This window comes from Bos indicus x Bos taurus, chromosome 11, assembly GCF_003369695.1.
Source record: "Bos indicus x Bos taurus breed Angus x Brahman F1 hybrid chromosome 11, Bos_hybrid_MaternalHap_v2.0, whole genome shotgun sequence".
Classification (NCBI taxonomy): Eukaryota; Metazoa; Chordata; class Mammalia; order Artiodactyla; family Bovidae; genus Bos; species Bos indicus x Bos taurus.
Window position 1 is genome coordinate 92,882,376 of NC_040086.1, and position 27,616 is coordinate 92,909,991.

The following is a 27,616-nucleotide window of genomic DNA, read 5'->3' on the forward strand; positions in this document are numbered from 1 at the left end:
ATTTGCAACAGCATGAATGAAGCTTGAGGGTATTATGATAAGTGAAATAGTCAGACAGAGAAAGACAAACACTCTGTGGTCTCACTTATACATGGAATTAAAGAAAAACCAAGCTCATAGAGAAAAGATTGGAAGCGGGGGAGTGAGGGGATGGACAAGGTGGGTGAAAGGGATTCAAAGGCTCAAACTTCCAGTTAATAAAATAAATAAATAATAGGCATGTAATATACAGCTTGGTGACTACAGTTAATAACATCATGTTGCATATTTGAGAGTTGCTAAGAGAATAAATCTTAAAAGCCCTCATCATAAGAAAAAACAACTTTTGTAACTATGTATGGGGATGGATAATAACTAGACGTACTGTGGTGATCATTTTATAATGCATGCACTTATTGAATCACTATGTTGTACACCTGAAACTAATATAAAGTTATATATGAATTACATCTCAATAAAAATAATAATAATCCTGTTTGTTTAATGGTAATAGATGGACAATACCACCCGGACCAGTGTGTCCCATTTTGTTCTCTTGGGCATTTCTCCCCACCAGGAAGAGCAGATCCCTCTCTGTCTTCTTTTTCTGTTCATGTATACCATCAACATTTCTGGCAACTCTGTCATCATCATCCTGATTATCTCTGCTCCACGCCTCCAAACTCCCATGTACGTCTTTCTCAGCAACTTGGCCTTGGCAGACATCTGCTTCACCTCCACCACAGTCCCCAAGATGCTGCAGAACATTTTCTCTTCTACCAAGGCTATTTCCTACATGGGTTGCTTAACACAGACTTATTTCTTCATTTGCTTTGCAGCCATGGAGAACTTCCTCCTGGCTGTGATGGCCTATGACAGATACATCGCCATCTGCCACCCTTTCCACTACTGTATGATTCTGAACAGGAAGCTGTGTTCACACTTGGTGGTCATGTGCCACATCCTCTCCCATCTTCATGCCCTGCTGCACACCTTTCTCGTGAGCAGACTGATCTTCTGTGCAGATAACAGGATCCCCCACTTCTTCTGTGACCTCTACCCTCTGATGAAGATCTCCTGCTCCAGCACCCACCTCAACACCTTGATGATTCACACGGAAGGAGTCATTGTCATCAGTGGAGCCCTGGCCATCATCATGGCCTCCTATGCCTGCATCATCTCAGCAGTCCTCCAGAGCCCCTCAGCCAAAGGCAAGTGGAGAGCCTTTTCTACCTGTGGCTCCCACCTCACTGTGGTGGCTATATTCTATGGGACCCTCACATGGGTCTACTTCCGGCCCCTTACCAGCTATTCAGTGCCCGGGAGTCGTATCCTGACTGTCATGTACACAGTAGTGACCCCCATGTTGAACCCCTTCATTTATAGCCTAAGGAACAAGGATGTCAAGGGAGCCTTCAGGAAATGGATGAACAGGATCTGGACCTCTTCATTTAGATAAAACCCCAAAACACAGTTTCATCTATGAGTTCAAGCTTTATCTATGAAAGATTTTCGTCCTTCAAATGTCTGTTTCCTTTAGAACTTCCCAGAAATATTAGGTATGTATCACAGTTTTCTCAATGGATATTGCCTAGAAATATTTCTTAAACCCAAAGTACATGGAGCTATGTATTTAGTGTAAATCAGTGACATGATTTTAATTACAGCTGATGGTGTTCTGTGGGCATGATATCTAACACCAGGATTGTAACTTTCAGAGTTCTTAGATGCAGGCAACAGAAACTAATTCTGGTTATTCGTGGAGGAAACAAGTTTATTGAAAGCATATGTGAAACTCATGAATTTCCAAGAAGGCTAAGCCAATAAGTTCAGCAAAATGGACAAGAATAAGAAAGGTCATACAGGCAGAACCATAGTCAAAATCACATCCCAGAACTGGTATGATGAGGTCACCACTGTAGCTACCAAACTCTGTTCAATGCCACTTGAATCCCCACCAACATTACCAGAAATAGTCACTGGGCATAGCTCTTAGGGGCCTGAAAAACAGATGTGATCACCTCCAGAAAGAGCATTCACTTCCTATTCTCTGCATCAACACCTCTAGATTCAATATAAAGTGGTGCATCTGACTGGCCAAGTCTTGGTCACTCACCCAAGCTCTAATTCCTGAGGGAACTGGAAAAACAATACTGCTACTTTTATTTTCCATAAAAATAAGGGAGGTTCTGCTTCCCACCAAGGCAAAGGAAATGGGGGAACTCCTCTGGAATGGGAAGAGGGATGTAATGACAAATGTCCACTGTAGGGCCGGGAGTTACAGTTGCTTCAGAACTGATCACCTGTCACAGCTCTCCAACTTGCACTTCCTTAACCTTGATGAGCTGCATTATTCTGGAATTACTTAACCTCTTTTCTGCCTCAGGGTTCTCCTAATCTTTTCTATAGTTGAAATGTGGAATTAGTCTATTACTATGTATTTGCTGTGATCCATGAAGGGGTTGCTTCATGGATCATGGGGTTCTTGAGGCAAGAATATTGGAGTGGTTTGCCATTCCCTTCTCCAGTGGACCACATTTTGTCAGAATTCTCCACTATGACCTGTCCATCTTGGATGGCCCTACATGGTATGATTAATAGCTTCACTGAGTTATGAAAAGCCCTTTGCCACAAGGCTGATGATACCACTCTAATGGCAGAAAGTGAAGAAGAAAAAGAGAGATTCTTTATCAAAGTGAAAGAGGAAAGTGAAAAGGCTGGCTTAAACCTCAACATTCAAAAAACAAAGATAACGGCATTCGGTCCCATCACTTCATGGCAAATAGATGGGGAAACAGTGGAAACACTGACAGATTTTATTTTCTTGGGCTCCAGAGTCACTGCAGATGGTGACTGCAGCCATGAAATTAAAAGATGCTTGTTCCTTGGAGGAAAGCTATGACAAACCTAGACAATATATTAAAAAGCAGAGACATCACTTTTTTTTTATCTTAATTACAGGCTAATTCCTTTACAATATTGTATTGGTTTTGCCATACATCAACATGAATCCACCACGGGTGTACATGTGTTCCCAATCCTGAACCTCCCTCCCACCTCCCTCCCCATACCATCCCTCTGGGTCATCCCAGTGCATCAGCCCCAAGCATCCCGTATCAAACATCAAACCTGGACTGGTGATTCGTTTCTTATATGATGTTATACATGTTTCAATGCCATTCTCCCAAATCATCCCCCCTCCCTCTCCCACAGAGTCCAAAAGACTGTTCTATACATCTGTGTCTCTTTTGTTGTCTTGCTTACAGGGTTATCATTACCATCTTTCTAAATTCCATATATATGTGTTAGTATACTGTATTGGTATTTTTCTTTCTGGCTTACTTCACTCTGTATAATGGGCTCCAGTTTCATCCACCTCATTAGAACTGATTCAAATGTATTTTTTTTAATGGCTGAGTAATACTCCATTGTGTATATGTACCACAGCTTTCTTATCCATTCATCTGCTGATGGACATCTAGGTTGCTTCCATGTCCTGGCTATTATAAACAGTGCTGTGATGAACTTTGGGGTACACATGTCTCTTTCAATTCTGGTTTCCTCGGTGTGTATGCTCAGCAGTGGGATTGCTGGATCATAGGCAGTTCTATTTCCAGTTTTTTAAGGAATCTCCACACTGTTCTCCATAGTGGCTGTACTAGTTTGCATTCCCACCAACCGTGTAAGAGGGTTCCCTTTTCTCCACATCCTCTCAAGCATTTATTGCTTGTAGACTTTTGGATCACAGCCATTCTGGCTGGCGTGAAATGGTTCCTCATTGTGGTTTTGATTTGCATTTCTCTGATAATGAGTGATGTTGAGCATCTTTTCATGTGTTTGTTAGCCATCTGTATGTCTTCTTTGGAGAAATGTCTATTTAGTTCTTTGGCCCATTTTTTGATTGGGTCATTTATTTTTCTGGAATTGAGCTGTAGGAGTTGCTCGTATATTTTTGAGATTAGTTGTTTGTCAGTTGCTTCATTTGCTATTATTTTCTCCCATTCTGAAGGCTGTCTTTTCACCTTGCTTATAGTTTCTTTTGTTGTGCAGAAGCTTTTAAGTTTAATTAGATCCCGTTTGTTTATTTTTGCTTTTATTTCCAATATTCTGGGAGGTGGTCATAGAGGATCCTGCTGTGATGTATGTCGGAGAGTGTTTTCCCTATGTTCTCCTTTAAAAGTTTTATAGCTTCTGGTCTTATGTTTAGATCTTTAATCCATTTTGAGTTTATTTTTGTGTATGGTATTAGAAAGTGTTCCAGTTTCATTCACTTTGCTGAGACAGGTCCATATAGTCAAAGTTATGGTTTTTCCAGTAGCCATATACAGATGTGAGAGGTGGGCTATAAAGAAGGCTGAGTGCTGAAAAATTGATGCCTTTGAATTGTGGTGTTGGAGAAGACGCTTGAGAGTCCCTGGGACCACAAGGAGATCAAGCCAGTCAATCCTAAAAGAAATCAGTCCTGAATATTCACTGGAAGAACTGAGGCTGAAGCTGAAGTTCCAACACTTTGGCCACCTGATGAGATCAACTCATTGGAAAAGACTGATGCTGAGAAAGATTGAAAGCAGGAGGAGAAGGGGGTGACAGAGGATGAGATGATTGGATGGCACCACTGACTTAATGGACATGAGTTTGAGCAAACTCTGGGAGATAGTGAAGGACAGGGAAGCCTGGTGTGCTGCAGTCCATGGGATTGCAAAGAGTCAGACATGACTTAGCAACTGAACAACAACGATGTTTTTGCTGACCAATCAATGCTGGACATGGGGAACAGGTCCAAGAGCCAAGATGTCTACCAATATGTTGATTCTTGGGCTTCCCAGGTGGGCCAATGGTTAAGACTCTGTGCTCCCAAGGCAGGGGGCCAGAGTTCAATCCCTGGTTGGGGAATTAAGATCCCACATGATGCATGGTGTGGCCAACAGTAATATTGATTCTTCAGTTTTGTGGGTATAGGATCAAAAGGAAAAGTGAAAGTGGCCTCCCATGACATGAAGCAGATGTCACAAGTACAAGTCAATTTAATCCATCTGTCTAGATAAAGTTTCTATCATAGAATATGGATTGTTATAGGCACAAAGTCAAGAAGGAAATAAAATTGTAATAATTTTTGTGTAATGAGCTAGAATAAGGGCTTCTTATTAAAAAAAAAAAAAATATATATATATATATAAGGCTTGGTCAAAACTTACACCATTGAAATGGGATGGAGAAGGTATACCGCCTTAGTCTTTGCACCAGGATAATAAATCTTCCAAGGTAATGGGAGCCATCAGTTCAGTTCAGTCACTCGGCTGTGCCTAACTCTTTGCGACCCCATGGACTATAACACATCAGGCTTCCCTGTCCATCACCAGCTCCCGGAGCTTGCTCAAACTCATGTCCATCAAGTCAGAGATGCCATCCAATCATCTCATCCTCTATCGTCCCTTTTTCCTCCTGCTTTCAATCTTTCCCAGCATCAGTGTCTTTTCCAATGAGTCAGTCCTTTGCATCAGGTGGTCAAAATTTTCGAGCTTCAGCTTCAACATCAGTCCTTCCAATGAACACCCAGGACTGATTTCCTTTAGGATGGACTGGTTGGATCTCCTTACTGTCCAAGGGACTCTCAAGAGTCTTCTCCAAAACCACAGTTCAAAAGCATCAATTCTTCAGCCCTCAGCTTTCTTTATAGTCCAACTCTCACATCCATACATGACTACTGGTAAAACCATAGCTTTGATTATACAGACCTTTGTTGGCAGAGTAATGTTTCTGTTTTTTAATATGCTGTCTAGGTTTGTCATAACTTTTCTTCCAAGGAGCAAGCATCTTTTAATTTCATGGCTGCAGTAACTATCTGCAGTGATTTTGAGAGCTGTGGCACTTATAAAATGATAAAAGATAAAGCCAACTTGTGGTTAGTTAACTAACATTTGCCAGTAAGTATCTTATATACCCAAAAAATTTTTTTCTGAATTCCATTTCCTGCCTCCCAGCCCCACCTTCCTCCTTCTCTGCCTTTAGTTTTGTTACTAATCTCCATTCTTTACCCATGGATTAGCCTCACTTTTTAGCACTAACCTCTTCTAAGAATCCCCCCTGCTCCCATGGGAAGAATTTTCTTAAGATGAAGAGATGGTCAAGAGAGTAAATTAAACAATATTTTTGAAGAAATGGAGAGAATTGGGCAATTCCATCAAAAATTTTGTATTTAGATATCTTCCTCTTCTAGGAGTTTATCACACAGATAAGCATATGTAATGAATAAACATATATTTTATGTGTAAATACACACATATATTTAGGTTCAGTGTATTATTATCTATGATAGTAAAAAATTAGAAACAATCTTCATGCATACTAATGGAATTTTTGGTTTGTCATGTCCAGTGTTGTCGTTTAGTCGATAAGTCATGTCCGACTCTTTGTGACTCATGGACTGTAGCAAGCCAGGCTTCCCTGTCCTTCACTATCTCCCGGAGTTTGCTCAAATTCTTGTCCACTGAGTCAGTGATGCCATCCAATCATCTCATCCTCTGTCACATGCTTCTCCTCCTGCCCTCAGTCTTTCCCAGCATCAGGGTCTTTTCCAATGAGTTGGCTCTTCACATCAGGTGTCCAAAGTATTAGAGCTCCAGCTTCAGCATCAGTTCTTCCAATGAATATTGGGGCTTCCCTCATGATCCAGATGGTAAAGAATCTGCCTGTAATGCAGGGGACCTGGATTCGATCCCTGGTTTGGGAAGATCCCCTGGAGAAGGGAATGGCTACCCACTCCAGTATTCTTGTCTGGAGAATTCCATGGACAGAGGAACCTGGTGGGCTACAGCCCATGTGGTCGCAAAGAGTCAGACACGACTGAGCAACTAACAGTAACACTATCATGTTTAGTAGTTAGATAGTATCTATCTCTTCTTCCTTCCCTTCATATCCTTGCCTTGGCTTCACTGAGAACCGAATACACGTCTCCATCCCTTTGACTATGGACTTACTTTAGCCCATAGTTTATGAACAGGGATAACAAATGCTTCTTCAGATAAAGAGCTTTGAATGGGTTTAGAAGATTTGGTTTGCCCTCGTGAGCTCTGCTTTCATCATAAAAAGAAAAGCTCACCCTGTGTAGTTAGGGCCACTTAGCTTGGGTCTCAGGATAAGAAATAAATTGAACAGACCTGAACTTGACCTGGGGTCTAAAGCATGGTTGGCCCTTTCAGCCTCCAGACTTTTGCCTGGGAAATAAAAGCCTGTTGTTATAAGCCACTGAGATTTAGGATTGTTTCTTATTTAGGACTTTGAAGGAAATCCAAACTAATTCAACACATATACTATGAATTGCTGTGCAGTCTATAAAAAACTGGAGCAGATTACTTTCTGGCCTTTCTCTCATTTCATAAAGTCTTTGGATACATACAGATATGCAAACCCTTATCTAGCCATTCTTTGTCCTTTTCTCCTATCATTTCTTCATGTGTATGCTATTAATAATAAGTAATAATAATAATGATAGAAAACCCGTATGTGGTAGTTAATATGGACTGGTCATTGTTATGGTGTTTTACATATATTGTACTCGTCAAATCCTTATGAACCCTAAACCTTAATTATACATATTATTTCTCTCTTTATAAATGGATAGCTGAGGCAGAGAGTAATTGAATAATTGCCAAAGATGATAAGCATTTAAACCCTGTGTTTCAATGGAATATTACTGAGCCATTAAAAAGAATACATTTGAATCAGTTCTAATGAGGTGGATGAAACTGGAGCCTATTATACAGAGTGAAGTAAGCCAGAAAGAAAAACACCAATACAGTATACTAACGCATATATATGGAATTTAGAAACAAGGTAACAATAACCCTGTATGCAAGACAGCAAAAAAGACACAGACATATTGAACAGTCTTTTGGACTCTGTGGGAAGCGAGAGGGTGGAATGATATGGGAGAATGGCATTGAAACATGTAAAATATCATATGTGAAATGAAACACCAGTCCAGGTTTGACGCTTGATACAGGGTGCTTGGGACTGGTGCACTGGGATGACCCAGAGGGATGGGATGGGAGGGAGGTGGGAGGAGGGTTCAGAATGGGGAACACATGTACACTCATGGCAGATTCAAGTCAATGTATGGCAAAACCAATACAATATTTTCAAGTAAAATTAATTAATTAATTAATTTAAAAAAACAAACAAAAATAAACAAATAAATAAACACTGTGTTTTTCTTTTTGTGATGCAAGAGCCTGACATAGGCTTTGATTGAGGAAGCATGCATTTCAAAGGCTACCTGACACATTGCCAGCCAAACCCACCTCCTTGGTTTAGAGATCTTGGTTGATTCAGATTAACTGTTTGTTTGGGCCACTTGATTTTATTCTTCCTGTGATTGAAATTCCAACTCTTGGGTTTTAAATCCATCCATTAAACAGTGAACCTTGAAGATGAATCCCTTATTTTCATCCACAATAAAAGCAGAACTCCAAGCCCACACTCTCTCCCTCTATCCACAACCTCACTGGGTGGCCCAAGATGTGCTTGTCCTTTCCAGGACCTGTGAGTAATAAACATTTCCTCCCCCCAAATTTCCCCAAAGAGCTGCTGAGGGTGCCTTGCAATCCTAGTAAGAATCAAAAGGGCCTGACCAGCTCACTGGTTATCATAGGCACAAAACAATCCCACAGAAGTAATGACAGAGCTGAGACACAAATTCACTGTCTCCAAAATCCACTCCCTTAAGCACTTACACTATACTACCTTCGAACAAGCCCTAGCATTTTCCCTTGGGCTTTTGAACTCTATTTCATTCTGACTTCTTTAAGGAAAATAATTTCTGAGAGATCCTAGGTTTGCACAAAAGAACTCCTTGATTCTATTGTTTCAGTGTAATTATGGATACTACCTCCTTTATCTCTCAAAGGGATGTGTATCTTTACAACAAGAGCAATCTATCTGAAAAGAAAAACAAGAAAACAATCCCATTTATAATAACAACAAAAAGAACCAGCTACTTAGGAATAAATTTAGCTAAGGAGCTGAAAAATCTGTACAGTAAAACCATAAATCATTGGTGAAAGAAAACAGACACAAATCAAAGGAACAACCTCATGTGCATGGATTGCAAGAATGAATATTGTTAAAATATCCATGCTACATAAAGGGTTCAGGAGCTGTGCTGCCATTCCCTGTTTGCCTGGGAACCAGGCTGGAAGTTGCTTGGGATACAGAGCTTCCTGAAAAGCCTTCGCAGGGCACCCTTCACCTCCTGGTTTCTCAGGCTGTAGATCAGTGGGTTTAGCATAGGGGTTACAACTGTGTAGAAGATGGCCACCTGACGCTCCTGGTCCAAGTTGTAGCTGGAAGATGGCCGGAGGTACACGCAGATCACAGAGCCATACAGGAGCAGCACAACCAGGATGTGGGAGCTACAGGTGGACAGGGCTTTACGCAGGGCAGCAACTGACTGCATGTGTGTTATGGCCACACCAATGCGGGCATAGGAACCTAAAATAAAGAAGAAGGGGCTGACCACCACGGCTACCCCCTCAGTAAATATTAACATCTCATTGACCACTGGCCTGGTACAGGAGAGCTTCAGCAAGGGTGTGATGTCACAGAAGAAGTGGGTGACCTGGTTGCCACAGAAAGTTAAGCGGGTGACCAACACACTATAAAGAAGGCTGTTGAGGCTGACGACCACCCACGAGGTTAATGTTATGCGTAAGCAGAGGCGATGGCTGATGATGGCAGAGTATCTTAAGGGGTCACAGATAGCCACATAGCGGTCATAGGCCATGGCAGCCAACAAGTGGCCTTCCATGCTGCCCACAGCCATAAAAAAGAAGAGCTGGAGCATGCAGCAGTTAAAGGAGATGATTCAGTTCATAGACAGTGTGTGCACCAGCATCTGGGGAACAGTGATGGTTGTCAGAGAGATGTCAATGAAGGAAAGTTGGCTGAGCAGGAAGTACATGGGGGTCTGAAGCTTAGGGTCTGAGAGGGCAGCAATCATTAACAGAGCATTGCCCATAACTGCCACGAGGTACATGGGAAGGACGGTCCCAAAAATGACTGGTTGCATCTCTGGCCAGTTGGACAGGCCCAATAAAACAAATTCTGTTACTTCTGTCCTGTTTCTAGCGGCCATAAGACTCAATCCACATCACCCACAAAGAGCAAGTGTTAAGATCAGATAAGGTTGAAATTTACTCAGAGATAGCTTGCAGGAAACATCTTTTCTTGTGCAGATGTCCCTAGTTTTCCAAAACGAATTTTTTTCTCTTTAATTTTTTTCCCAGGCCATTATTTCTTATTCATCCACTCACCTACCCATTCTTTAGTGTATTCCATGTTCATGTATTGACCACTTACAGTCTCTCAATTTGATTAATACTAATGACAACAGGATAACTCACACACAGTCCTGGACTTTTTGAACTTCACTGTATAACAAGTAAGTCATCACTGAACATATAATGTCTTTGGTGCTTGCTGTGTGCATTCTAAATATCAGGCAATTGATTCTCACAACAGTCACTCATGGTAGAAACTGCTTTCAGCCACTTAACTACAGGTGAGAAAGTTAAAGCCAAAAGAATACTCTACTGAAGGTCTTATGTGATCTAAAGCCTGGACTTAATCCTGTACAGTAAGCCCCTTATATACAAACAAGTTCCCTTCCAAGAATGCATTTATAAGTTCAACATAGCCTAGATACCCAACTAACACAATTGGCTACCTAACACTGCACTGCAATAGGTTGGTAATACATTAAAATAAATAAATAAATAAATAAAACATTTTAAATCTTACAATACAGTGCCTTAAAAAGTGTAGTAGTACAGTACAACAGCTAGCATACAAGGGCTGGCATCAACTGAACAGGAAGAAGAGTTACTGGCTTGCGGAGGCAGATGAGGTGGGAGATGAAGAACAGAAGGATCATCAGCAACAGGAGATGGAGGGCATGCTGCAATTTCACTCACGCCTGACATTGATGGCCCAAGTTCCGGTTCCTTGCTGGAACCAGATGCACATTTGCATCTTTGAAAGTTCACAGCTTGAAGGTTCATATGTAGGGAACTTACTGTGTAGTTTTATCAGCCTCAACACTTCATTTCTCAGAGTTGGAAGGAGAAGGGAAAGATCCTCAGACCCTGGTCAGATGTCTGAGTCTCTACATCTTTGCTGGGGCACTGAAGTTAAGATCTGGTCCTAGCTTTGCATGTCCAGAAACCCAACTCCCCCCGCCCCCCCCCCCCCACAGGAGAGCGCTTATTCCATTAAGTCAAAGGAACTTACCTGGGATGAGATGCAATGATAAATATAATTGTTGATTTTGTTAATGATTTATTTTCAAGGAATAATATAATCTGCTAGTGGATGAGATTTTTGTGACTTTTCAGCTCAGGTTTTTCCTATAGGTAGATTTATGCAGTACATCAAAGAGGTAACATTTTGAGGTTGTTTAGGAGGCAAGGATATATTTATATATTTTCAGCATTTTCTCATGAATGTGAATAAAATAATTTTAAAATAGTCGAGTGCAAGAGAACATATACTAAAAAGCAGAGGTCTCTTACCCTATATTTACACACATGTGTATTTAGTTTGACCTCTTCTGGTGATTCACACCTCTCTGCTTCTAAATAAAGTGGTACATAACTTATGTGCCAGTTTTATAATTAAAGATAATCTTTTGGCTTTTTATCAGAAAAGACAAAGTTTTATCTTATTTACATTATTACCACTCTTCCTTCTTTTCCTCAATTTTTTGATGATATTTTAGCTCTTCAATTTGTTGCTTTTCTGCTTTTAAATGATTTGCTTCAATCTACAGTCCATCAACTTCAGACTCCACTTATCTTCCTCACCTCTGCACCCCTCTCCAAACTTTGGAAAGCTATATCTTTATTTGCATATTGTCAAGATTGAAAACATACAAATTATGGGTTGTAGGCATAGTTAAGTCTTCCAAAAATGCTAAAAATCAGTATCAACATTAAGATTAGTATAACTGTGTAAATATTTATCATGGCAGTGCCAAATCATGTGTAATGGTTTCATTTATTCTTTAGTGAGTCCAGTGTTCCATGCACCAAAAGATAATATCCCTAACATTAAGATAAAGAACCAAAACCATTTTAAGGGCATCTCTCTTGGTGCTTTCTTTAAAGAAAAGCTCACAGGAGCTTAAAAGATAAAGAAAACTTATGTTTTCCAGTGTCTGTTCTTTTGTCTTTATTTATTCATTTATCCTTTTCCATGTCAGTGATATGGCTCAAACTATATGCTCTAATAATTCTATTATACATTCAAGCCAGTGATCACACATAGACATCTACTAGAGGTATAGAAGAAGGTGAGAGAAAAAAAAAAAATATGGGAAGGAAGAAGTATTGAAAAAGTCCCTTCATGGGGAAAGGGTGACAGAAAATCATCTTTGAGAAGGAAAGAGTGTCAAAGAGTATAGATTTATCCATCATGAGGATTAAAATGTAATAATATAGAGTCCATTTTCTCTCAAGCAAAGCAAAACTGTATCTGAAAACCGATTATATGCAAAAATAGTCATAAGCAGTGGTAGTATTCTTCTGACTTTTTCAATACTCATCTCTATATCTTGGTTATTTTCCAGTATTTTAACATTATTCTCATCAGAATCTGAGCTCTGTGGATCCTGTTCAGACAACTTGGAGATATCAAGGATGCTGATTCTAGAAGACACAGAGAGGAGTAGTTTGTTTAGGAGAGAGCTGAAGAAATACACATATATAGATTTAAACAACTCAAAACCAAACTAAACTGAAGTTTGGGAGAGAAACAAAACAAAAGGGAGAATTCCTGGAATGAGACAGAAAAACATCTCAGATTTCCCAGTTCCCACCTGTACTTTAGGAACATACAGAGTCCTGAAGAAAGGAGAGAGCTAGAGTGTCAAACTCCAATTGTGCTATTCTTGTCTTTCTTCTTTAATGAAAGTACCAAGTAACATATAGTCTTCCCTGTTTTATCAACATCTGAATGTTACAGATATGTTTTACATAATATCTTCTTGATTTAAATTCTATTTCTAGTCTTTTCCCCTGTGTTGAATCACAAAGGTTGAATCTGAGATGTATAAATCTGAACCTCTTTTTCTCTGTCCCAAGAATATATCTTCAATATTCTCACAAAATAAATTAGGTCCCCTGTCCCACATTTCTTGCACCTGGGGGCTGAAATGTCTGTCCATACCCTCTCCAATTACATGACTATATTCTCCATCTAAGTCTTATTGCTGCTGCTGCTGCTGCTAAGTCACTTCAGTCGTGTCTGACTCTGTGCAACCCCAGAGATGGCAGCCCACCAGGCTCCCCCATCCCTGGGATTCTCCAGGCAAGAACATTGGAGTGGGTTGCCATTTCCTTCTCCAATGCATGAAAGTGAAAAGTGAAAGGGAAGTCACACAGTCGTGTCTGACTCTTCGCGACCCCATGGACTGCAGCCTACCAGGCTCCTCCATCCATGGGATTTTCCAGGCAAGAGTACTGGAGTGGGGTGCCATTGCCTTCTCTGCTAAGCCTTACTATTTTCACTCAAAAACATATCTTTCTGTGTCATCATTGTCAATTCCTCCATCTCATTGCTTTTTTTGACTACGACATTTGAACCTCACTCTATTCTTGGGTATTTGGGGTATCAGAATCACATTGCTTTCTACAAGAGGATTATGTGTTTACTTATTTCCTATTCTCTTTCTGTTTACCCTTAGGGCACAATGTAACCTAAATCTCACCTTTTCTCTGTACCTAATGTACACTCAGGTTAGAAAATTTGGGTGAAACTGTGTTTCTTCTCCACATTCTCATAAAACTAGGGATTCCCTTTTTGTCATTTTTCATAAAAGCTTTTCTATAGAACAGCTCATCCCAGTGAGGCAGCACCACTTACATGCACTTATTCTGGGATTCTGCCAACCCCAGGAGACTCCAATTTTGTTCAGATGAAATATTATTTAGAATGGGCTGAGCCCTTGTATCTCCCTTTATCAACTGGGATGGTAGCACAGGTGGCTCCTCCTTCTTCCTTATATCTAAATCTCACTGAGGCTAAGACCATAAAGCATCTAAAAACAACTGTGTCTGTAGGGAAGGTCTACCTCTTAGGGGGCACAGTAGCCTTGTATCACATCAACAGTTAGACAAGGAAAACCTTAAGGGGAACTCGATTCCCATATCAGCATCTCAAGAAGCCATCTCTCCTAACCTAGCCTCTCTATAATTATCGAGTGTTTGTTATTAATTCCAACATTTTAACTCAGCTGAATTAATGGCAAGACATGAGGCTTTATGATACAGCAGTGGGACAACTTCAATTGTTATTATGGCTCCATTCTGCTCATCAATGACTTTCTCAGTTCCTGCCCTCACTTGATTGCATTCTTTTGATGGATTTCACTTAGCCACTTTGCTCTCTGTTTCAGAATTCTCAGCCTCAGAATACTTGATTTAAACACATTTGTGTGTACAAAAAAACAGAATGATGTAGAGCACCATAATGAAAAGTCTGAGATGAATACTGGGGAGATTCTTGGGAATGCAGACTGTTGAGACCAAGACCAACCACGGGTTGGGTAGGGAAATTTATAAAATTCCATAAAGATCTTCTATCTTGTTTCAGTGATTTTTCTCCTGGTGATGTGTTTTTGTTGATGTAAACCTTTACCTATTCGGGGCTTCCCTGATAGCTCAGCTAGTAAAGAATCTGCCTGCAATGCAGGAGACCAGGGTTCAGTCCCTGGGTTGACAAGATACCTTGTAGAATGGAATGGCTACCCACTCCAGTATTCTGGCCTTGATAATTCCATGCACTATATAATCTATTGGGAGTTGGACAGGACAGAGCGACTTTCACTTTCATTTTCACCTATTCAGTCCAGTTCAGTTCAGTTCAGTTGCTCTGTTGTGTCCCATTCTTTGTGACCTCATGGACTGCAGCACGCCAGGCCTCCCTGTCCATCACCAAATCCTGGAGTTTACTCAAACTCATGTCCATTGAGTCAGTGAGGCCATCCAACCATCTCATTCTCTTTTGTCCCCATCTCCTCCCTTCTTCAATCTTTCCCCACATCAAGGTCTTCTCAAATCAGTCAGTTCTTCATATCAAGTGCCCAAAGTATTGGAGTTTCAGCTTCAACATCAGTCCTTCCATTGAACACCCAGGACTGATCTCCTTTAGGATGGACGGGTTGGATCCCATTGCAGTCCAAGGGACTCTCAAGAGTCTTCTCCAACACCACAGTTCAAAAGCATCAATTCATCAGTGTTCAGCTTTCTTTATAGTCCAACTCTTACATCCATACACGACTACTGGAAAAACCATAGCCTTGACTAGATGGAACTTTGTTGGCAAAGTAATGTTTCTGCTTTTTAATATGCTGTCTAGGTTGGTCATAACTTTCCTTTCAATGAGTAAGCATCTTTTAATTTCATGGCTAAAGTCACCATCTGCAGTGATTTTGGAGCTCCCCAAAAATAAAGTCTGACACTGCTTCCCCATCTATTTGCCATGAAGTGATGGGACCAGATGCCATGATCTTTCCTTTCTGAACGTTGAGCTTTAAGCCAACTTTTTCACTCTCCTCTTTCACTTTCATCAAGAGGCCCTTTAGTTCTTCTTCACTTTCTGCCATAACGGTGGTGTCATCTGCATATCTTAGGTTATAGATATTTCTCCCAGCAATCTTGATTCCAGCTAGTGCTTCATCCAGCCCAGCATTTCTCATGATGTACTCAGCATATAGCTCTTCTTGGCCCTCCTGCGCCCGCACAGCCACCGCTCCTTGGGGTGGGGTAGCTTTGCTGGAGCAGCCATGAAGAGATACCCCATATCCAAGGTAAAAGAAACCCAGGTAAAATGGTAGATGTTGCAAGAGGGCATCAGAGGGCAGACACACTGGAACCATACCCACAGAAAACTAGTCAATCTAATCACACTAGAGCCACAACTTTGTCTAACTCAATGAAACTAAGCCATGCCCTGTGGGACCACCCAAGATGGGCGGGTCATGGTGGAGAGGTCTGACAGAATGTGGCCCACTGGAGAAGGGAATGGCAAACCACTTCAGGATTCTTGCCTTGAGAACCCCATGAACAGTATGAAATGCAAAATGATAGGATACTGAAAGGGGAACTCCCCGGGTCAGTAGGTGCCCAATATGCTACTGGAGATCAGTGGAGAAATAACTCCAGAAAGAATGAAGGGATGGAGCCAAAGCAAAAACAATATCCAGCTGTGCATCTGACTGGTGAAAGAAGCAAGGTCCGATACTATAAAGAGCAATATTGCATAGGAACCTGGAATGTTAGGTCCATGAATCAAGGCAAATTGGAAGTGGTTAAACAGGAGATGGCAAGAGTGAACGTCGACATTCTAGGAATCAACGAACTAAAATGGACTGGAATGAGTGAATTTAACTCAGATGGCCATTATATCTACTACTATAGGCAGGAATCCCTTAGAAGAAATGGAGTAGCCATCATGGTCAACAAAAGAGTCTAAAATGCAGTACTTGGATGCAATCTCAAAAACGACAGAATGGTCTCTGCTCATTTCCAAGGCAAACCATTCAATATCACAGTATTCCAAGTCTATGCCCCAACCAGTAATGCTGAAGAAGCTGAAGTTGAACGGTTCTATGAAGACCTACAAGATCTTTTAGAACTACCATCCAAAAAAGATGTCCTTTTCATTATAGGGGATTGGAATGCAAAAGTAGGAAGTTAAGAAACACCGGGAGTAACAGGCAAATTTGGCCTTGGAATATGCAATGAAGCAGGGCAAAGACTAATAGAATTTTGCCAAGAGAACGCACTGGTCATAGCAAACACCCTCTTCCAACAACACAAGAGAAGACTCTACACATGGACATTACCAGATAATCAACACCGAAATCAGATTGATTCTATTCTTTGCAGCCAAAGATGGAGAAGCTCTATACAGTCAACAAAAACAAGACCAGGAGCTGACTGTGGCTCAGATCATGAGCTCCTAATTGCCAAATTCAGACTTAAATTGAAGAAAGTAGGGAAAACCACTAGACCATTCAGGTATGACTTAAATCAGATCCCTTATGATTATACAGTGGACGTAAATAGATTTAGGGGACAAGATCTGATAGACAGAGTGCCTGATGAACTATGGAATGAGGTTTGTGACATTGTACAGGAGACAGGGATCAAGACCATCCCCATGGAAAAGAAATGCATAAACAAAAATGGCTGTCTGGGGAGGCCTTACAAATAGCTGTGAAAAGAAGAGAAGTGAAAAGCAAAGGAGAAAAGGAAAGATATAAGTATCTGAATGCCGAGTTCCAAAGAATAGCAAGAAGAGATAAGAAAGCCTTCCTCAGCGATCAATGCAAAGAAATAGAGGAAAACAACAGAATGGGAAAGACTAGAGATCTCTTCAAGAAAATTAGAGATACCAAGGGAACATTTCATGCAAAGATGGGCACAATAAAGGACAGAAATGGTATGGACCTAACAGAAGCAGAAGACATTAAGAAGAGGTGGTGAGAATACACAGAACTGTACAAAAAAGATCTTCACGACCCAGATAATCATGATGGTGTGATCACTCACCTAGAGCCAGACATCCTGGAATATGAAGTCAAGTGGACCTTAGAAAGCATCACTATGAACAAAGCTAGTGGACGAGAAGGAATTCCAGTTGAGCTCTTTCAATTCCTGAAAGATGATGCTGTGAAAGTGCTGCACTCAACATGCCAGCAAATTTGGACAACTCAGCAGTGGCCGCAGGACTGGAAAAGGTCAGTTTTCATTCCAATCCCAAAGAAAGGCAATGCCAAAGAATGCTCAAACTACTACACGGTTGCACTCATCTCACACACTAGTAAAGTAATGTTCAGAATTCTCCAAACCAGACTTCAGCAGTACGTGAACCGTGAACTTCCTGATGTTCAAGCTGGTTTTAGAAAAGGCAGAGGGACCAGAGATCAAATTGCCAACATCCGCTGGATCATGGAAAAAGCAACAGAGTTCCAGAAAAACATCTATTTCTGCTTTATTGACTATGCCAAAGCCTTTGACTGTGTGGATCACAAGAAACTGTGGAAAATTCTGAAAGAGATGGGAATATCAGACCACCTGACCTGCCTCTGGAGAAACCTATATGCAAGTCAGGAAGCAACAGTTAGAACTGGACACGGAACAACAGACTGGTTCCAAATAGGAAAAGGAGTACGTCAAGGCTGGATATTGTCACCCTGCTTATTTAACTTATATGCAGAGTACATCATGAGAAACGCTGGGCTCGAAGAAGCACAAGCTGGAATCAAGATTGCTGGGAGAAATATCAGTAACCTCAGATATGCAGATGACACCACCCTTATGGCAAAAAGTGAAGACGAACTAAAAAGCCTCTTGATGAAAGTGAGAGAGGAGAGTGAAAAAGTTGATTTAAAGCTCAACATTCAGAAAACGAAGATCATGGCATCCGGTCCCATCACTTCATGGGAAATAGATGGGGAAACAGTAGAAACAGTGTCAGACTTTATCTTTTGGGGCTCCAAAATCACTGCAGATAGTGATTGCAGCCATGAAATTAAAAGATGCTTACTCTTTGGAAGAAAAGTATGACCAACCTAGATAGCATATTGAAAAGCAGAGACATTACTTTGCCAACAAAGGTCCATCTAGTCAAGGCTATGGTTTTTCCAGTGGTCATGTATGGACGTGAGAGCTGGACTGTGAAGAAAGCTGAGTGCCGAAGAATTAATGCTTTTGAACTGTAGTGTTGGAGAAGACTCTTGAGAGTCCCTTGGATTGTGAGGAGATCCAACCAGTCCATTCTAAAGGAGATCAGCCCTGGGATTTCTTTGGAAGGATTGATTATAAAGCTGAAACTCCAGTACTTTGGCCACCTCATGCGAAGAGTTGACTCATTGGAAAAGATTCTGATGCTGGGAGGGATTGAGGGCAGGAGGAGAAGGGGATGACAGAAGATGAGGTGGCTGGATGGCATCACCAACTTGATGGATATGAGTTTGAGTGAACTCCTGGAGATGGTGATGGACAAGGACCCCTGGTGTGCTGTGATTCATGGGGTTGCAAAGAGTCAGACATGACTGAGTGACTGAACTGAACTGAACTGACTCTGCCTATAAGTAAAATAAGCAGGATGACAATATACAGCCTTCACGTACTCCTTTTCCTATTTGGAAGCAGTCTGTTGTTCCATGTCCAGTTATAACTGTTGCTTCCTGCATACAGAGGCAGGTCAGGTGGTCTGGTATTCCCATCTCTTTCAGAATTGTCCAGTTTATTGTGATCCACACAGTCAAAGGCTTTGGCAGTCAATAAAGCAGAAATAAATGTTTTTCTGGAACTCTCTTGCTTTTTCAATAATCCACCGAATGGTGGCAATTTGATCTCTGGTTCCTCTGCCTTTTCTAAAATCAGGTTGAACATCTGGAAGTTCACAGTTCATGTATTGTTTAAGCCTGGCTTAGAGAATTTTGAGCATTACTTTACTAGCATGTGAGATGAGTGCAATTGTGCAGTAGTTTGAACATTCTTTGGCATTGCATTTCTTAGGGACTGGAATGAAAACTGACTTTTTCCAGTCCTATGGCCACTGCTGAGTTTTCCAAATTTCCTGGCATATTGGGTGCAGCACTTTCACAGCATCATCTTTTAGGATTTGAAATAGATCAACTGGAATCCCATCACCTCCACTGGCTTTGTTCCTAAGGCCCACTTGACTTCACATTCCAGGATGTCTGGCTCTAGGTGAGTGATTACACCATTGTGATTTTCTGGGTCGTGAAGATCTTTTTCACCTACTAGAGTTCTGAAAAGGTCGATTCTGATGGCATTGGGTTGGCCAAAACGTTCATTTAGGTTTTTGTAACATCTTATTGAAAAACCCAAATGAACGTTTTGGCCAAATCAATATTTGCCAGTTTTTTCGTGTTTTGAAGGAGAAACTGCCCCTGGAGATTCATCCTCTTTCTTTCTTTCTTTCTTTTTTGTTGTTGTTGTTCCAAATGCCTCTGTTAGCATTCAAAGTCTCCTGGCTTACAGTGCTTGTCCTTCATCGCAACCTGACCCATCGTCCAATGAATTATGCAATTTTATTCAAGTCTTCACAGATTGGCTTATAAAATCAATGATAAAAATCTCAACAGACTATTTTGTAGAAATGGAGAAAAGCAAATCTAATATTCATATGGACTTGCAAAGAACCATGGGTACCCAAAACAATCTTGAAAAAAAACTAAAGAACAAAGGCAGAGGAGTCATGTGTTCCTATGTCAAAATTTATTTTGAAACTACAGCAATGAAAATAATATGGAAGTCCAGTGGTTAAGACTTCATACTTTCACTGCCAAAGGTCTGGGTTTGATTCCTGGTCCAGGAACTAAGATCCCAAACAAGCCACCTGATGCAGCTAAAAATTTAAATAAATAAACACTTTGTGAAAAATACATTTAAAAAAGAATATGATACATACAAAATGATAGACATATAAGCCAATAAAATATAGTTGAGAGTCTAGAAAAGACCTATTTATCTTTTCAATTGATTTTTTTTTCCTTTCGTCTGCATGCATCTTAGGTGCAGCATGCAGGGCATTTTGATGCAGTACATAGACTCTCTAGTTGTGGCACATGGGCTCAGTAGTTGCCAAGAGCTTAGTTGCTCCATGGCATGTTGGATCTTAGCTCCCCAATCAGGAATCAAACCCGTGCCTGCATTGCAAAGCAGATTCTTAACCACTAGACCACTAGGGAAATCCCTGTCAATTGGTTTTTGACAGGAGAATGAAGAATACTCAGTGGAGAAAGGATCATTTCTTCAACAAACGATGTTGGGGAAACTGAACAAACACATATTAAAAAATAATAAAGCTGAAGCCTTATCCTACACAATGCACAAAAATTAGCTCAAGTGGACTAAAGGCTTAAACATAAGACCTGACACCATAAAACTGCTAGAAGAAAATAGGGAAGAAGATCCTTCATTGATCTGGGCAACTGTATATGACAACAAAAGCACAAAGAGCAGAAGTAAAAAATCAAGTGTGGCTGCATCAAACTAAGAAGATTATGTGCAGCTAAAGAAACAATGAAAAGTCAATGTACAGAATGGGAGAAAATATTTGCAAACCATAATCTGACAGAATTCAATATCAACAACCAAAAACATCTGATTAAGAAATAAGCATAAGGTCTGAGTAGATTCTTTTTAAAAAGACATCCAAATGGCCAAAAAGTACATGAAAATGTGTTCAACATCACTAATCATTGAAAGTGAAAGTCACTCAGTCGTGTCCGACTCTTTGTGACCTCATGGACTATACAGTTCATGGAATTCTCCAACCCACAATACTAGAGTGGGTAGCCTTTCCCTTCTCCAGGGGATCTTCCCAACTCAGGGATCGAACCCAGGTCTCCTGCATTGCAGGCAGATTCTTTACCAGCTGAGCCACAGGGGAAGCCCAAGAATACTGGAGTGGGTAGCCTATCACTTCTCCAGCAGATCTTCCTGACCCAGGAATGGAAGCAGGGTCTCCTGTATTGCAGGCAGATTCTTTACCAACTGAGTTATCAGGGATGCCATTGGGGAAATACAAACTAAACCCACAATGAAGCAGGACCGCACACACGTTTGAATTGCTATCCTCAAAAAGACAAGTGTTGGCCAAGATGTGGAGAAAAGGGAAACTCCTGGGCACTGATGGTGGAAATATAAATTAGTATAGCCACTATGGAAAACAAAAAAAAAATTTAAATATAACTACCATGCAATCCAGCAATCCCACTTCTGGGTATATACTTGAACTCCCATGTTTATTATAGCATTATTCGACATAACCAAGATAGGGAAACAACCTAAGTGTCAATCAATGGATGAACAGGTAAAGAAAATGTGATACAAATATACAGTGGAATATTACTCAGCTATGAGAAAGAAGGAAATCCTATTTGTGGAAACACAGGTGAACAATGAAGACATTATGCTACATTAGATAAGTCAGAGAAAGACAGTGCTGTATGATACCACTTATTTGTGGGATCTAAAGAAAATAAAATCACAAAAACAGAGTAAAATGGTGGTTACCAGGAGTTGGGCGTAAGGGTAGAATTGGGAAGATGTTGCTTAAGGGTACAAACTTACAACTAGTAGATAAATAAGTCTTGGAAATAATGCACAGCAGACTAAATATAGACAATACTGTATCATAAACTTCTAAATTTCTAAGCAACTAGATCTTAATCGTTCCCACCACAAAAAAGAAATGATAATTATATGCTAGAGGGGTTAGCTGTAACTATACTGGTAATCAAACTACAGTATATAAATGTAACAAATCAACACATTATACACCTTAAACTTACACAATGCCATATGTTAATTATATATCAATTTTAAGTGTTTTGTTTATCACTGTAAATTTAAGAGATCACAAAATAGAGGTCAATGTCTAGTTCTCAAAAATCTAAGTACAACCAATTTATTTTATCTATTGTTGAAATAGTTCACTGTTTCTTGTATTATGCAGCAAAGTATTTAGCTTGCATTTTCTTCATATATTTTACTTTAAGAAATGTAAATTAAAATTAACTGAAAATATTAATATACAGAACAGAATTCACATACATCACAATAAGACATTCATACCATGAGAAGCCCATGGAAACTGGGGCTCACGTGTGGAATAATAGAATCATGGCCCCCGTTTCACACTCACTTCTGGGCATATATTTGCTCACTTAATGAAAAAGGTAAGAAATTGACATCTCTATTTACCTAAACTTCTCTTCCACTAACTTTCTCATACACCAACCTATGCCCCACAAACCAGCTCACGGAATTCAATGTGACTATAATTAACTTCACTGTCTTTGCTTTAGCTCAGAATTTCACAACATTATTCCCATATTTCTGCAACTGGAATTACATAACTCAGGCTTAGTGACACATTTCTATCCTCTGAAGATAAATGGCCAGAAGGAAAATTCTGGAGGTTTGCTGATGAGGAAGCCCTGAGCATGTGTGGCATGAATGTGGGAGTTTTCACAGCTGTCAGAGCATCAGACCAATAAGAACTAAAACTGGAGTTCCGTAAATTGCCCGGGCCACTCCCTGCTTTCAACTCCAAAAGCAGCCCTGCTCAAATCTGCCCACTTCTTTCCTCACCTAATCAATACGGCTCTTTGTTGTTGCTGTTCAGTCACTCAGTCGTTTCCGACTCTTTGCAATCCCACTGACTGCAGCATGACAGGCTTCCCTGTCCTTCACCATCTCCCAGAGCTTGCTCAAACTCATGTCCATTGAATCAGAGATGCTATCCAACTATCTCATCCTCTGTTACCCCCTTCTCCTCCTGCCTTCAGTCTTTCCCAGCATCAGAGTCTTTTCTAATGAGTCGGCTCTTCACATCAGGTGGCCAAAGTATTGGAGCTTCAGCTTCAGTATCAGTCCTTCCAATGAATATTCAGGGTTGATTTCCTTTAGGATTGATTGGTTTGATCTTCTTGCAGTCCAAGGCACTCTCAAGAGTCTTCTCCAATACTGCAGTTCAAAAGCATCAGGCTAATCAGGAGGCCACCCTCTCTCCTCTAAGCAGCCTATGGAATGCACTCTTGACATCCTTGTTGCGAAGGCTGTACACAAAAGGGTTGGCCAAAGGCGTAATGGACGTGTACATCACAGCAGCCACCATGTCCTGATCCTGAGAGTTCTGGGAAGGAGGCTGGAAGTAGACCCAGATGATGGTGCCATAGAAAAAGCCAACCATGGTGAGATGGGACCCACAGGTGGAGACTGCACGGTGGCGACCAGCTGCTGAGGCCAAACGTAGGATGGTGGCCCCAATGCGGATGTAGGAGAGTACAATGAGGGCACAAGGGCCCATCATGAGGAAGCCTCCCTCCAAGAATATGGCCAGCTCATTGGGATGGATGTCAGAGCAAGAGGCTCGCAAAAGTGGCCGGTGGTCACAAAAGAAGTGGAGAAGGCGAACGTTGCCTTCGGCATCCGCAGCCCAGGAGAGAGGCAACAGGAGTCCCACATGCAGCATGGTGTGCACCACAGACACCACCCAACAGAAGGCCAGTAAGCGGGCACAGCATTGGCGATTCATCACTGAATGGTAGTGCAGAGGGTCACAGATGGCCATGTATCGATCCAGAGCCATGACAGAAATAACAAGTGTGTCTGTAACGCCAAACACATAAAAGAAGAATAACTGGGCCAGGCAGCGGGCAACAGGAATGGCTGGGTCATGAGTGACCAGATGGGCCAGCAACTGGGGCAGAATGACTGTGGACAGCCCCATGTCTATAACTGAGAGACCACGGAGCAGATAGTACATAGGTGAGTGGAGCCTGGAGTCCCGGGAGATGAGCAGCACTAAAGTCACATTCCCCATCATAGTGGTCAGGTAAATAGCCAGGAACAGGACAAAGAGGACAATGGGAGGGACTTCAGCTCCTGAGAACATGAGAAGCAAGAAAACTGGAGAATGTGAAGCATTAGGGGCACAGCCCATGATGAATGACAAAGAGCCCACCTGAAAGAGTTTGAATCAAAAACCAAGTCGTGGGTCATAGGTTACAGCTCATAACAATTTTAGTTAATTTATGTACATTCTTCAAGCTCCTTAAGGACTTAAATTCAACTGAGCACTATAGCCCTTACTAAATTTACTCCCTGAATTTGTTATAGCATTTTTTCCTTTACTTCTTCCTTGCCGTCCACTCTAATGGGTTCTTCTACGTAATCCACATACCCTGATAAAGTTCCTTGTACTATAAAAACCCTTCATTCAATATTATCTTTTCATCCAACTACTATTTATCTCCTTCCAGTGACAAACTTCACAAAAAAATTTCTATACTCACTGTCTCTAGCTCCTCATCTTCTAGTCACACTTCATCACCTGGCCATCTTCATGATTTCTTTGTATGAACCTGTAAGGAACATAATGTATTATTTAATATGTAACATATAAAGAAATGAATCTTTATAAGTAGTTGGTTTTTGTAGCAAAATTGCTTCAGGTTGTCATGAACTAACTTGTTTTTCCCTTTTATTTGATTTGGTTGGTTAACAGCATCATCATTTTCATCCATTTGATGGACCAAACCAAAAACAGGGGGACTCTCTCCATCATCTCCCCATATCCAATCACTCCTTGACTTCTTTTCCCTTACAGTAATCACCTACCTATAAAATCTTCCTCTTGGAGCATCATATGAGCCCACTGGAGAGCACCCACAGGTAACGATTGCTGCATTCTTCCCAGAAAAGACTAATTCAAACCCTTGCTCATCCCTTGGAACCCCCCCTCAGGACTGACATCAGACTGTACCCCTCCAGACTTAATAGTCTAAGATTGTCTAATCCAAACTAGAAGCCTTTCAAGATAACACAGCTCATGCACCCTCCTTGGATCCAGTTGTCCCAAGAAAAACTCATAATCTCATTCCAACATATTCTGGAAATACAGCCTTCTCAAATTGTTCTCCATGCACTGGCAGGAATTGCACTTGGACCCTCCCCAAATGTTCATTAAGGCCTTAAATAACATTTTTAGATGTATCTTCATTTCCAAACTTGTTTTCTTAAACTATCTTTTCATTATCGATTTTTAATATAACATTGTGACCAAATAATTAAATCTCTATGAGATTAGTTCTTAGAAGCATTTTGAGACTCACTTTGTGAAATAAAATGTGGCTAAATGGACCTATGGAATACAGAAAGTGGCCCCAAAACAAACTCATAATTTTTAGAATTGAAAAGGCATTCTCAGTGAATGATGGATTATTCAGCTAAATACTGTACTATATGTATATATATTTTCAGTTCAGTTCAGTCACTCAGTTGTGTCCGACTCTTTGCGACCCCATGAACTGCAGCACGCCAAGGCCTCCCTGTCCATCACCAACTCCCAGAGTTCACCCAAACCCATGTCCATTGAGTTGGTGATGCCATCCAACCATCTCATTCTCTGTCATTCCCTTCTCCTCCTGCCCTCAATCTTTCCCAGCATCAGGATCTTTTCAAATGAGTCAGCTCTTTGCATCAGGTGGCCAAAGTACTGGAGTTTCAGTTTAAGTATCAGTCCTTCCAATGAATATTCAGGACTGATTTCCTTTAGGATGGACTGGATGGATATCCTTGCTGTCCAAGGGACTCTCAAGAGTTTTCTCCAACATCACAGTTCAAAAGCATCAATTCTTCGGTGCTCAGCTTTCTTTATAGTTCAACTTTCACATCCATACATGACCACTGGAAAAACCATAGCTTTGACTAGACAGACCTTTGTTGACAAAATAATGTCTCTGCTTTTCAATATGCTGTCTAGGTTGGTCATAACTTTCCTTCCAAGGAGTAAGCGTCTTTTAATTTCATGGCTGCAGTCACCATCTGCAGTGATTTTGGAGCCCAGGAAAATAAAGTCAGCCACTATTTCCACTGTTCCCCCATCTATTTGCCATGAAGTGATGGGACCAGATGCCATGATCTTAGTTTTCTGAATGTTGAGCTTTAAGCCAACTTTTTCACTCTCCTCTTTCACCTTCATCAAGAGGCTCTTTAATTCTTCTTTGCTTTCTGCCATAAGGGTGGTGTCATCTGCATATCTGAGGTTACTGATATTTCTCCCAGCAATCTTGATTCCAGCCTGTGATTCCTCCAGCCCAGCATTTCTCATGATGTACTCTGCATATTATATATATATATTTTTTTTTAATTGTGATCTACTCATGTTACACAGCACTTGAAACCAAAACCCATGCATCAATAAGCTTAAGTCTTCAACATGTATTAACTGAAAACTGCCAGTTCAGGATGTTAGAAAAGTATGGCAGATATGAATTTTTCAAAAGTGAAAATACTGTGTTATTTTTTTAAAACAGATATAATATATATTATGACTACTTTATTTAGGATAGTGGGTGCCTTGTTTGGGGAAGGAGGAAGGATAGAGGATAACATAAACAAGTAGTATGGGTTTTAATTGTATCCATAACAGTTGATATTTTCAAAATAAGAACTGAAACCAAAAAGGGAAAATGTTAAGCTTTGTTAAAGTTAGATATTAAGTGTATGTACTTCATTGCCTTGGTCTCACTATATTTTTCTATATTGTGAAACTTTTCCAATTGAAAATATAGAGAGTAAAAGCAAGGATAACAACTGAGATATGAGAGTATTTTCCTATATTTTCTTTATTCATTCCATCGTAAGACTAAGCACATCATTCTACTCAAAATAACATCCACCGTAGTCAAATCATACACTCAGCATCAGGACATTCAAGCCAGTATATCATGGAGAATCCAAAACTGGGTAATATTCATCTTAGAACTGGGAGACTCAGGTTTAGCTTCAAAATAATTTTCCAAAACCTTATGGAAAAAAAAGATGTCACAATACATGTGCACTATAACTGTCAGACCTACAATAAGCCAATGAACCACAAAGTTTCCCCAAATTGTTTTTCCCCAATCTAAGGTATATTCTATGTTTCCAATTACCATTCCTATTTCTCTTCTCACTCTAATAAGTTCTACAGTGATTTTCTGATCGAAGCTCTTTGTTTAGAGTTTGATTCTAGAGATCTAGAGTGAGAG

The 27,616-nt window shown here is 40.6% G+C and overlaps 2 protein-coding genes and 1 pseudogene across 2 annotated transcripts; 1 reads left to right on the top strand and 2 right to left on the bottom strand.

The window, feature by feature from the left end:
• Positions 1-493: 493 nt before the first annotated feature.
• LOC113900791 (olfactory receptor 1Q1-like) lies at positions 494-1,438 on the top strand. Its single transcript, XM_027554432.1, has one exon. It carries the CDS (start codon positions 494-496, stop codon positions 1,436-1,438), a length of 945 nt encoding a protein of 314 aa, XP_027410233.1.
• Positions 1,439-9,127: 7,689 nt separating this feature from the next.
• LOC113900874 lies at positions 9,128-10,111 on the bottom strand (annotated as a pseudogene).
• A 13,460-nt stretch (positions 10,112-23,571) lies between these two features.
• On the bottom strand, positions 23,572-24,525 carry LOC113900799 (olfactory receptor 1B1). Its single transcript, XM_027554439.1, has one exon. It carries the CDS (start codon positions 24,523-24,525, stop codon positions 23,572-23,574), a length of 954 nt encoding a protein of 317 aa, XP_027410240.1.
• Between the last annotated feature and the right edge of the window lie 3,091 nt (positions 24,526-27,616).

Coding starts and splice junctions, on each gene's coding strand:
- LOC113900791 (XM_027554432.1), top strand. CDS start 494: ATGGACAATACCACCCGGACCAGTGTGTCCCATTTTGTTCTCTTGGGC.
- LOC113900799 (XM_027554439.1), bottom strand. CDS start 24,525: ATGGGCTGTGCCCCTAATGCTTCACATTCTCCAGTTTTCTTGCTTCTC.